The sequence below is a fragment of the Typopeltis vanoorti genome, chromosome 11 (genome assembly GCF_054136105.1).
Source record: "Typopeltis vanoorti isolate ZY-2024b chromosome 11, IOZ_Tvanoo_1.0, whole genome shotgun sequence".
Lineage (NCBI taxonomy): Eukaryota > Metazoa > Arthropoda > Arachnida > Uropygi > Thelyphonidae > Typopeltis > Typopeltis vanoorti.
The window spans coordinates 51130254-51143558 of NC_143559.1; the positions used below are offsets into that span (position 1 = coordinate 51130254).

General features: G+C 35.3%; 1 protein-coding gene across 1 annotated transcript in view; it reads right to left on the reverse strand.

Annotated features, from left to right (window-relative positions):
* The window catches only part of Pez (protein tyrosine phosphatase non-receptor pez), a 350703-nt gene that overhangs the window by 52138 nt on the left and 285260 nt on the right, over positions 1-13305 (reverse strand). Inside the window, exon 17 of the mRNA XM_090400358.1 lies at positions 6208-6426. Within this exon, the coding sequence (XP_090256484.1) occupies positions 6208-6426 (219 nt within the window). The remainder of the gene's footprint in view (positions 1-6207; positions 6427-13305) is intronic.

A 13305-nucleotide genomic window follows, 5' to 3' on the forward strand; every position in this document is an offset into this window, starting at 1 on the left:
AGGAATTTCAAATATTTATACCTCTATAAGCATTCCTTTTCATTTCATAACATTTCATTTCATTTCATATTCAAATAAATTAATTTGAAACTTTTTAAAAAACATTACCAAAAAGCTTGCAAGAATAAAACCTTTGGCACAAGAGAGCAAAAACTCTCTTTTCAATACTGTAGTAATTATATGTCAGAAAGTTATTTTTCATAAGTAAACTCTCTCTCTCAGTCAGTGCATATGCACTCGGCCAGACTGGTTGGCCAAGTGGTTAACGTATCCCCTCTCCAGCCAAAAGCCTGTGGGTTCAAATCCTGCCACAGGCGTGGATGTTTGTGATTGTCTGTGAAAATACTAGTGGTGGTGATGGGCAGTAGTTGGCAATGGTGTAGGTGATGATGGTAGTTGCGGTTTGTTGTAGTTGCTGGAATGAATGGTGGAGACGGAGAGTTGTAGAGGAGGTGCCTTGATGAGTCCTTGGACTCTTGGGAGGTGTCATGTAATAATAATAATAAATTATTACAGCTGAAGAGAGGAACAGAAGGGTCACCGCTTAAACTTGGCATTGCAAAGATATAAATACAGGATATTTCAAATAACTGAATTTGAAACTTAGATGTTTCAAAATTGATCTGGGAGCTTATGAGAATACAAACTTTGGCAATGGAATTGCCTTGGTAGTGCATTATTTAAAAAAAAAAAAAAATTCAAACTCTGTTACAGTGCTGAAAAAATTTTTTTTGTCCTATTAAAATTTACACCTTGTCTGTGATGAGAGTCAAGAGTCTGAAAGAGCTGTCAAGGTAATGAAGTCTTAGTCAAAAGTACACTTCCTTATATAGTCACATTTTGACTATATAAGGAAGGATAAGGAAGTCATTTTGCCCCTTTATAAGGCTTTGATAAGACCACACCTGGATTATTGTGCGTAGATTTGGTCTCCCAGATTCCAAGAACAATTCCAAGGAGATAAAGAAGCTATGGAAAGGGGGTGCAAACAAGAGTTAAAGATTATATCTGGATTATGGGATTTAGATTATAAGGACAGATTACGAGTATGTGGATTACAGACTGATTAACAGGAGAAGGAGGGGTGAGATAGAGATCTATAAACTTTTAAATGGGTATTATAGGATAGCATCTGATGAAATTTTTCAATATATGGAAGGTGGGGAGAGAACATGGGGGGCATCCATGGAAGTTAAGTTTGTTCACAGTCTAGAAAGGGGCAAGGGCTAGGTTTTTCTCTGACAGAGCAGTGAGTGAGTGGAATAGTTCGCCTTTAGGGGTAGTGAATACATCTAGTGTGAATGAATTTAAGGGAAAGTATGACAGTTGCTTTGAATAATTTATAGCCTCCCTCGATGAGTCCTTGACTTCCTGGAGGTCTTAGATAATAATAATAATAAAGTCATTTTTTTTAAATAATGCAGCTATACAACTCAGACAAAGTTGCTTTCTCATAAGCTTCTTAGAAAAGATCTTATGAGAAGCATAAGCTATTTACAGGCTTTCCTTTCAATTATTAAAGCATAATGTTACCAGAATTACCAATTAATTTTCTTTGTTACATTCATTTGCTGTCTCTATCTCTCTTCTAACTCTGATAACCACTCTGACCTCTCCAACTATCTGTCTCTATTCAAAGCTTGATTTTCTGAAGTCAAAATACCTAAACAGTGAGGTCAGTTCCTTGAAAACTTCAACATCCATCGCTCAAAATAACTTCCTTCTCTAATATTACTGATTAAGTGATGTTGAAGTATTTGCCATTAATAATGACCTAACACAAAGTCCACCTACCCACCAGAATAGAATATCAAACAACGATGGTCATTCTACTACCACCTTCCACCTTTTCTTAATAATCTCTTCTTCTAAATACACTGTAGATGTCAGTTCTTCTCTTGGTAATTCAGACCACAATTTCATCCAAGTTTCCTTCACTATGGTAGAACCTTCACCCAACCATTCCCAGTTTTATGTCCTCTGGCATTACAAAGGGTACAAAATGGTATGATCTCTGTAACTACTCCTTTCAATGGTGTTTCTATTCTCCAGATCAAAACACCTCCTCAGACTGAATAACAGAATAACTTTGACTGGAATGATGGCTTTCATTCCTTCCAACCAAAATACCCAACCACTATCCAAGCCATGGTTCTTCAAAAATGCACCAAATCAAAACCAAACCAAATGCCCAAGAAAAATTTATCATATTATAAGTGGCTCAAGATCAATACTCCAATTGCACTAAGTCTGTGCTGCAACTAAAAATCAACAAATCTAAATCCAATTTTGAAAGGACTAAATGCTGAAACCTGCCTTATGTCAAAATGGCAGCTGACCTGATCCCTCAACAAGGCCAATTTTTTTGTCCATCCATGCTTCCACCATCCTTGCATTCAAATTAGTACCATTGTAATATCACTCAAAGACAAGGCTAACTTACTGGCATGGCTCCTCTCATTCAACTTGTGAAGAAATAATAAAGTACATGCCATTTCAGAACACACGCAATTTACAGACAAAAATTACTAGTTGTGGTGGTGTTGGAGGTGGGCGGTAGATGGCGTTGATTCGTAGTAGAGGTAAGATGTAGAGACAGTTGAAGATGTCCTCCGGCGATGAGTCTTCGGACTCCTTGGAGGTATCAGGAATAATAATAATAATTTTATCAAGAACTGCTCCTCATGTCACTCCAGCCTGTCAACAGAAAGAAATCAGAATCCTAAATATGGTGGACACAAAGAAGTCATTCTGGTATTATCATTTTGCTAATAACTAGTTCTCCAAAATTAACATCAATCCTACATTGCCTTTTCAATCTTTCCTATGTAACTGACATCTATCCTACTGCATGGAAACAAGCCATACTACTGTTCAAATGCTTTAAATTCCATTTTCTCACAATCTTATGTTCTAGCTTTCAGCACCAACCTTTGGATACAGGCCATGGAAAGGTTTGAAGAAATTCACATAGATATTTCTGACATTTCTAGGGCACTTGGGTTTGGCACAGAGGTCTGTTCAGCAACTAACCATCCTATAGCATGCCTCCCTTTACAACTGGATTGCCAGCTTCCTCTCTGGCTACTTATTACCTGGCAGAGGGTTTCTTCTCCTCAGATTTTCTCACCAATGCAGGTGGTACCCCAAGGCTCTATATTCTCATCCATTCTCTTGCTCCTATACTAAACAATTTTGATTAAATGAATTCAAATTAAATAAGCATTTATTACCAAGCTGTTCAACTGTTTTTCCAATGCCAAAACATCATACTAATATTCAAGTTCTAAATTTTTCTGTTAGTTTACAAGAGATAAGTGACAATGCATTTTATAATACCACTTCCTAGCTCTAAATGCAATACTTGGGTCAGAGTTCAGACTAGGGTTAGAGACATTATAGCAGACATTAAAACATCCAAATGGCAATGGGTAGATCTTATTGCAAGAAATAAAACTCAAAAATGGACAAAACTGATATCTGAATGGTATCCCAGAAATGGAAAAAGAGCTACAGGAAGACCAAAGAGACAGTGGAAAAATGAGATTAAAGAGATGTCTGGAACTCAGTGGCATAGAAAAGCTCATGATAGGACTAACTGGAGGACCTTATCCAGCAATGAATAGAAAATAGCTGATGAAGGAGAAGGTATGGTACTGGTGGCTGTATATGTCACTTATAGGTTCCTGTCTGCCACTGAGGAGGAGAATCAAAGCTCAAAGAATGATAAACACTGACTATGGAACAAATGATTTTAGTTTCAACCTTATCCAGTGACTTATGTAATGAGGTTAATAATATATATTTTTTCTCTCTACAGATTTGATTCTTCACATATAAGTTGCATTTAGTTATCATCATCAACAACAACCATGGGTCCAATGCCCATAGGTGTCTGATGCCATCTTGATATGATTCTTCCATTGCATTCTATTTTATGCAAGATGACTCAGTTTGTGCATAGAGTTTCTGCACCATTTTAGTTTCTGCACCATTTGACAATGTCATCGCCCCATTCTCTGTTTGGTCTTTCTTTTTTGTTCTTTCCTTCAATCATCCCAAACAGCAGCATTTTTTATTGTCCTCTCATCGTTCATTCTACATATATGGCCAAAGAGACAGGTTTCCTTTTGATTATTTTCTGGATCAGGATTTCTTTCAGTTGTATTCGTTTGTAGATTTCCTCATTGTTTCACTTTCTGGATCCAGCTTATTCTCAAGATTTTTCTATAGCACTTCCTCTCAAATGCTAATATCCTCCTTTCAGATTCTCTCAGGAGTACCTAGGTCTCACATCCATAGAGAATCTGCTATTAGTCTTAGTCCGAGTATTTGTTGCGCTGTGCTTCGATCTTTTCGAAATCCGGCTTGCTCATCAGGAAGATGTGCCTCCATATGACCCTTCAGGTGTTCTGTTAGTATTTTCATCAACACTTTGCCAAGATGACTCATTAATGCAATAGTTCTGTAATTGGTGCATTCTAAAGCACTGCCTTTCTTATGAAGAACAACCAAGACCAATTTTTTCCACTCTTCGGGGGCATGGCCTGATTCTTCATATTTCATTACATAGCTTATGCATTTCTTTTACAACTGATTCTTCCCCATATTTTAGCATCTCGCCAATTATGTTGTCATCTCCAGGACTCTTGTTATTCTTGAGATGATTTATAGCCGTATTCACCTCCTTTTCCAAGATGTCATTTTCAAAGATCTCTGTTGGTGGAGAGATTGCTTTTAGTTCTTTGATTACTTCTGTTGCAATTATTTAGTTGATTTTTATATAGTTCACTGCAATATCTTGTCCATCAATACTTTGCCATCTTCATCTTTGACTTGTTTGCTACTTCCTATTGACATTTTTTATAAGTTTGTAGACCTCTCTAGTTTTATGTTCTCCAAAGTACTGTTCAACGTCTTTGCACTGGTCCTCCAACCATTTGGCTTTATCAGATCGTGCTGTTTTCCGTACTTCATTGCATTTTTGACGGTATAACTCCCACCTGCTGCCTCTGAATTATCTCTTTTAAGTTTCAGTTCTCTTTTTCTTGTACCAATTTTAAGATTTCCTGAGTTATCCATTTCTTGTTGATCTTTTCTCTTTCAGGAATTACTTTATTGCTTTTTTTAGCACTGTAATCAGTCGTTCTGCTCTTGTATTTATATTTTGTTTTTCACTTGGGGTCTTAAGCTTAGTTTCCAATATGTTCTGATATGTTGTTCTTGGCCTGTCTTCATTCAGTTTTGAGATGTCTCTAGCTTCTTGGAACTTTCCTTTGTACTTCTGTTTCAGTTTTAGTCTTATATTCGCAATCACTAAGCTGTGGTCCGAATCAATATCGGCTCCTTGAAATGATCTGCACTGTTGAACTGAGGTTCTCCATTTCTGGTCTATTAATATCAAGTCAATCATATTCCTGTGTTTACCACTGAAGGAGTGCCATGTCCATTTACGATTATTTTTTTTGTTGGAATTTGGTATTGCAAATCATCAGGTTATTATCAGTGGCAAATTCCAGAAGCATCTCTCCATTTAGTTATAAAAACCATACAATTGTGGTTTCCATATGGACATTTTAGGCTTAGTTCAACTAAATAAACCTATATTTACTTAACAATTGTTATATTTTATATAATTGACTTTGTAACCCTTTTTAAGTATATTGAAATAATGGCTATAAACTTAAGTTTCAACTAAAGACTGCAGATATACATGAGTTCTTGAAGAAAATTAAAGGAGTGAACAAATAGCATTGCTTGAACAATTATATTAAAAATAAAGATGCAATAAAGAAACATCTATGATGCTGTCATGAACATTGTTTCCTTACTGACTAGTTAACATGATCAATTAAAAAAAGATGAGAATAAAAAATTATCAAAACAGGTCACAAAACTCCACTTCTTATTTAAATACAAGTTAAATGGGGATATCAAGAAATTATGAGGACATTTATAACCACTTGACTCCATATTCTTTAACAAAAACCTATAAATTGAACAATTCTTATTTCTCCATCTCTTCACCTCGAAACTCGCTCATCAAAAACTTATTAATGTCTAATTACTTTCAAAGAACTTCCCACCCTCCTCTTTTACACACCAGTCTTCTCATAAACATGCATAATGAACAATTTCAAATGGTGTTCAGTTTCTATAAATGAGTGAAAATTTATTTTTGAAGAAATATTAATAAAATAATCTTACAGTAATATGAGAAGCATTAATATATCCCGTGCGATTATCTTTGGTGGGTGTAATGCACACTCTGTTCTCTTCATATGGAAGCACATCTTTAAATCTGTTACGTGGTAAATTTTCTGGCAATAGTGCAGTTGAAAAAATTGCTGATGGTTTCTTTTTAACTATTTGCTCAAACTCCAGAAATACTTGGCCTTCAGCAAATCTGCTTTCAAGAATTTGAATCTGTAAATAAGAAAAACCACTAAATATAGAACATAACAGTAATACATATTAAATTTAACTGTATTTTTCATGTGTTTTTTAAAATTTAAACTTTTGACTTAAATTTAACACATCCATGTCAGGACGATCGTAGTTCTCTCGCTGTGAACCTAACTATCTGGTAAGTTGAACGTGCCACATTTTGTGATGGTTTCTTCTATTGTAGCTAATTGTAGTATTGTGTGTGTGGGGGGGGTGTAGGTGGAAATGAATGTTCTTTTCAGAATATACTCAAAAAGCAATAATTAAAGAGAACGATATATTTGATTATTAGTTAGTATACTTGATTTACTAAAAGATGTAAAGAATAGCCAATATAAGGAAAAGAAAGAATAGGTGTGAATAAGAATACTTTCACTACTGTAAAATGGATTATGAATAATTTACATCTGTGAGATTAAAATATGTGCTTGTGTCAGTGGCGCACTCAGGATTTAATCTTTGGGGGGAGGGGGGGCAAGTTGAGTAGATGATTTGAGAATACACACTATGCATTGCATACAACCTATGACTGAGCATCTGCAGTGAACCTAACTATCTGGTAAGTTGAACGTGCCACATTTTGTGATGGTTTCTTCTATTGTAGCTAATTGTAGTATTGTGTGTGTGTGGGGGGGGGTAGGTGGAAATGAATGTTCTTTTCAGAATATACTCAAAAAACAATAATTAAAGAGAACGATATATTTGATTATTAGTTAGTATACTTGATTTACTAAAAGATGTAAAGAATAGCCAATATAAGGAAAAGAAAGAATAGGTGTGAATAAGAATACTTTCACTACTGTAAAATGGATTATGAATAATTTACATCTGTGAGATTATATATGTGCTTGTGTCAGTGGCGCACTCAGGATTTAATCTTTAGGGGGAGGGGGGCAAGTTGAGTAGATGATTTGAGAATACACACTATGCATTGCATACAACCTATGACTGAGCATCTGCAGTGATCACTACTACATGATACCCGTGATCTCTGGCCCAGCTCGGGCAAACAAAGTATCGCCTGAGCACTACTTCGTTCGCCTTGCGTTTACAACAGCTGTGTTTCCCGAAAGCCAGAAGATATTCCCACCTAATGTGAACTCTAATTCATAAGTAGTATAGAAATAGAAGATGCGACACAACATAAATAAATTTAAAAAAAAAAAAATTAGGAAAAGATTTTTGGAAAATTTTCTAGTCTTTTTTTCTCCGTTTTCATTTTGGGGGCCAGGATCCCTTGGCCCCCTCCTTGGGTGTACCAATGGCTTGTGTTATAAGTATCTGGGGTTGCAGTGAAGAATGTGATTCTATAAACTCTAGACTTTCATATTTGCATTTATGATGGGCATACTTTTTTTAAAAAAAAAATACTGTAGATGAAAAGGGATTTGTTTGCAAAATATAAATCACTAACCAATAAGAAACAGCGAATGTGTACATTGCTAGCTTAGTAAACAGTTATAGGGAGGGACTTATCCTATGATCTAATAATGCTGATCAGGTGATTCATGTGGGTGTGGCAGGAATACATGTGAGTTGATGGAGGAGTAAATCATCTTGCACAATTTATTGTGCTTGTTATGTGTATTTCTTTCTTTTTTTTATATATTTCACTTTATTTTCTGATAATTCTTTTATTTACTAATGATCATTTTTTTTTTTTTACGTAGTAGTATAACATATACATAAATAATTTTATTACATAAATACTTTTATTATTTTGAATTCATTGTATCACTGAATTAAGGTAGAGAGAGAGACATTTGCAGTCTGTGTAATGTATTTGTCAACAAATAGTGCAATTAGAGACAACTGGGATAAAAAAGGGCACTACCTAATGAAACTCATGTCCCCCCCCCACAGAAACTATTCTGCATAGACTCAAACAAAACCATTTGTTGTACCACCGAACACAGTAATCTAACTAAAAACAATTGTCCAAACATTTGTCCAAATTTTCAATTACATGAAATAAGTGTTTATTTGATTGCATCTGAAATTTTTGATGTCATCAAGAAATCTCAAATAAAATTCTACTGAAAGACTTGCAACTAACATGCTTTGTGTCGGTGAGCCTGCCTGCCTGCCAGAAGCGGAAGCGACACACACGGTAATGAGAAGTCACATGGGTAGAACAAAAGTGCAAACATTCCAACTATGTAAAGGTAATAATAGTAAAAATTGGTATGAAATAGACAGCGAAACCTTCATTATAGTTGTTAATCAAGTTATGCTATGGTGAATTATATTGTAATTAATTTTCTTTCAAATTGATAAGGTAAAGTAGTTAATCTATTATTTTGACCTTGAATTTATAAGAAACAATACTTAAATACAGAAGTATTTTAAAGTAACCAACTCAGAATGTTGTAAAAAAAAGTCATTAGCTTTAATCCTATTAATTTCACTTTGAAAAATAAGAGTATTAAGCTGCTGAACTCCCTGAACGATTTTCTTAGGCTTTTTTTTTTTTTTTCAAAACTTGAAGCAATCCACTATAAGAATACACTGCTTGCATTGGCATACTGCATAAACAATGTACCAAAAACCAATAACACGAAATGCCAATGTAACTTGCATTTGGTATTTTACAACTATACTCAAGCATTTTATAATTTACTAGTGCAAGTGGCTGAGTGAATAATACCTCCATTGCTCAAATCCCACAGTAGCATGAATGTCTCTAAACTTCTTCAGGTGAGATGAACTGTCTTGATCACTGACACTACTGCTCTGCATATTTGGAGGCCTGAAGTGTCATTAAAATATTCAGATTAGCTAAACCTTAGAATGAATGGCACTAAATTAATCCTTCTGTCTATCAAACTAACTCCATACATCTACAAACTATACGATTTCTCCTGCACAACTTTCACTCCAACTCGTTTGCAATCTTGTCTCTATCATATTGTGGCAGCAGATTCACAATTTTTTCTTTCTCAGTTTTAAAAAAGATTTAAAGTCAAAATATGAGAGAAAGAATAAAAGAATTTGAAAATAAGAATAAAACTTTATAGGCTCAATGCAAAATGAAAAAAAAACATTGATTTGGCCAACGAATCAGTCACTGTTTTCAAGTAATGTACTGAAGAAATTAAAGGGACAGTGAGAAAAAAACTTACTGAAAGTTTTTCTGATATATAGATCAGCACATGCCCTTAGAGAATACAGAAAAGAATTTAAGCACATAAGTTATACATAAACAAGTCTTATAAAGTCTTCTTTCCTCTATTCTCTCCTGCTTCTTGCCCCCCCCCCCCCCCAAAAAAAAAACACACTGGGCAGTGAGTGCTAAAATCAACGGTATGAATTGAAGAAGTAGGAAGCCAGGAGATTGGTATTTTCTGTGAGTGATGAAGTAACAGAGTTATCAGGATGAAACAGCGGTGGGAGCAGTGTTAGGCAGAAATTGACCAATGGCTTTGACCAGAGACCAGAATGCATGGCTGCCATGTGGGCAGAATGCAAATTTCCTACTTTTAGCTCTTTCAAAGTCAAAGTTTCTTTCCTCTGTGGATAGTTTATTGAATACATGCCACAAAACATATGGTAGAATACTTAGTGAAAAAAATATTATTACAATGCCAAAATGAATTTAGAAAAGGATACTCTACGTACAGAGAAAAGAAATAACTTCGAAAATCATCTTTTGTTTATAGATTATGAAATGCATTTGATAAAGTAAAAACACACTGTTTATAGCAAAGAATAAATATACCTAATATTTTACTACAGGTAATACTGAAAATATATATATATATATATATATATATATATATATATATATATACACACACAAGATAATAAAATAAAATAAACAAAAAAAAAATGTCTGAAAGACGTTCTATAAATGGAGTAAGACAAGGATGTCAGTACTGTGGAACACTTTAAATAACCCAGGTAGAAAAATTTCCTAGAATAGTAAAATAAATGTACTATTATTTGCAGAAAATCAGGTAATAATATCAGAGAAGGAAGACAACTGACAAAGAGCAATACATTATCCAAAGACCCTAGGGTCAAACTTATCCAGGAAGTCCCTTTGTCATGCACACGGCTCATCACACCACATCTTGAAAACATTCAAATCAATTTTATCCATATCAAAGGATACAGACAACACTTCTGCTTCAGACAACTGTATAAAAAAACTACTTGATAAAATGACTTGCAATTTCACATGGATGCTTATGACAGATGTACCAACTTAGAAAAAAAAACCTTGCTGATAGTGTTGCCATCTATGGTCGAGGACAAGAACTTTCAGACTACCCTCGTATCATACCACCCCCTCTTCTTCCTATCTACTAGACTCTGTAAATTGCGTCTTCTCAACCTTAGTCAATTGTTTCTGGACCTTTTCCAACACTTCTTCATCCATTTGAAAACCAGGTGACCAAAGTCAGTCCTCCGCATCATTGCCAGAATCTGTTTTGTCATCCTCACAATTTTGGCAATGTGTTCTCTAAATTTTAGATCCTTATCCACCATCACCAATAAGATCTCCGCTTCCAACAATATATACCCACCAAGAGTAAATTCTACATCCCATCTTTGTTTTACAAATTTAAAAACCTTATATTTCTCAACATGACCTGGCATCCTCACTCCCATGCGCACTTACTCAGCCTATTCAAGTCTTCTTGTAAGGCCACAACATCTGCTCTACATCTTATAGTTCGTCCCAACTTTGCATTATTTGCAAATAATTGAATATCCCTATTCAAGTCTTTCCCAATATCATTAATATACAGGTTAACAGCAATGGCCCTAAAAGAGACCCCAGAGGCACAACATTAGTGATATTCCTCTTCCAGGATATTGCTCTCCCATAGACGATTTGATGACATCTATCAGAGAGTCAATCTCCAATCCAGTACACTAGTCTAATATCTAACCCCATCAGCTCTAGTTTGACTATCGATTTATCATGTGGTAACCTATCAAAAGCCTTTGAAAAATCTAAGTATGCTATTTTGTATCCATCTCCCTTGTCCAATGCAGTTGTCACCTTATCATAATAAGTAAGCAGATTACTAAAAAATGACCTCCATTTAGCAAATCCATGTTGACCATCAAAGATAATGCCACTGCTTTCAACCAAATTCATTAGTCTCTCCAATGCTTCAACAACAGATTGGCCTCTAATATGATGCTTGAGTTCTGTCACCTGCTTCATGAAACAGTGCAATCTTGCTTTCCTTCCACTCTTTTGGAACTTGACCCAAGCCTCATATTAAACAAATATATCAAGGCAGATGTCAACTTCCTCACACATTCCTTCAAAATATGTGGTGATATATCATCAAGTCACACAGCCTTATTGACATCAAGTTTGCTCAATTCCCTATACACCTCTTTCTCACTCAGAGTCAGTCTCTTATCATCTGCTGCTTTCAAACTCTCCATGGTATTACATTCATAATGATGCAAGACTTTTATCAACTGCTCATTAAATATCTCAACTATATCTTTCACAGCAGTTGTCCTTATATCATTTGCAGTGGCATGTGGTGATAGGCCTGTGTTTAAGAGTGTTAAATCCTGAATGAAAGAGAATTTATTCTAAATTATTTCATTCAAATCTAACAAGTAAGAAAATTCCAGGAGCAATATTTGTACATTAGTAAAATTAAAGTTGATTGTGAATTATCGATAGGGTTCATAACTTAAATATTTTCCTTATGCCCTGTACTATTATTAGTTCTTCTGAAGTTATCAGAACTTGAAAATATGTAAGGATTATATTAGTGTGTGAATATCTCAGTCATACTACTAGTGAACTAAGCAGATTAGGAATGAAGGCCTGAGGCAGTCACGTACACAAGGACTGTATTGCGCACGGAAATTATCCGCAAACACGCTACGAGGAGTGATGGCACTGGGTGCAAGAAAATTTAGGTGCTGAGAGATAAAACATGACATAAGAGGTAAAACGTCACGACAAAGATATATAGAGCTGAGTGACGCAAACTCTAGGCTTTTTCTCCCTTTTTTTCCCATTGTGCTGGTCATCTAGTTCTGGAGTTCCCGTGGATGGTGGAAGGAGTACGATTGAAGCGGACGATGTCGGTAGGCAGCCCGGTGGTCAAGCAGAAATCCAGTTTGAGTACAGACCTCGGCTCTGCAGAAAATACAGCATAGACCGAGAAGTTATGCGGGACCACTTGTTCTGATAGCGGCAGACCAGATTTGCCTACATCGAAGGAACCGAGTCGTGACAGAACCTGCAAGTCCGTTTTATTAGGAAGAGTTATGCAGATGTAGGATCAACGAGACCCAGACATCCTACGGATGATCAAGGAATTCCAGAATCCCTGGTAAAGTAGAATCTTATTCGATTTACTTGTGTACTGAGAAGAGTAATAGGAGTCTGAGAAAAGAACTGATTAGTTACTACGTTTACTGTGCATGATAGGACTTTAGAAAACCAGGATCATAACGGGGAACTGTAAATTTATAGGATTGAGAATTGTAAGGAATTGTGTTAAATGAATTATAGCATATATAGTCTGTTAGTTCCTAGTTCTGAGAACTGTTGAATAATTAGCTGGAAATGTTAAGCAATTAGAAGGAATTTAAACTTAGCTTTATAAGAGATATAGAATTGTGTAATGAGATGTAAAGAATGACCTGGAGATGTTTTGTTAACTAACGTTAGCCTGCTTGACAGCTTTAAGTTTTAACCACATAAATGTTGTTATTTGTATCTTACTTAGTTCTATGAATAAATCCATTTTTTGTCAATTAAATAGCCTGCCTGATCTTGGTCTCAATGCCCCATTCATGAAAATTTGAATCTGTACGGAATTAACGTTTAAAGATAGCTACGACTGCAGAGAAATTAAAGATTTGCAT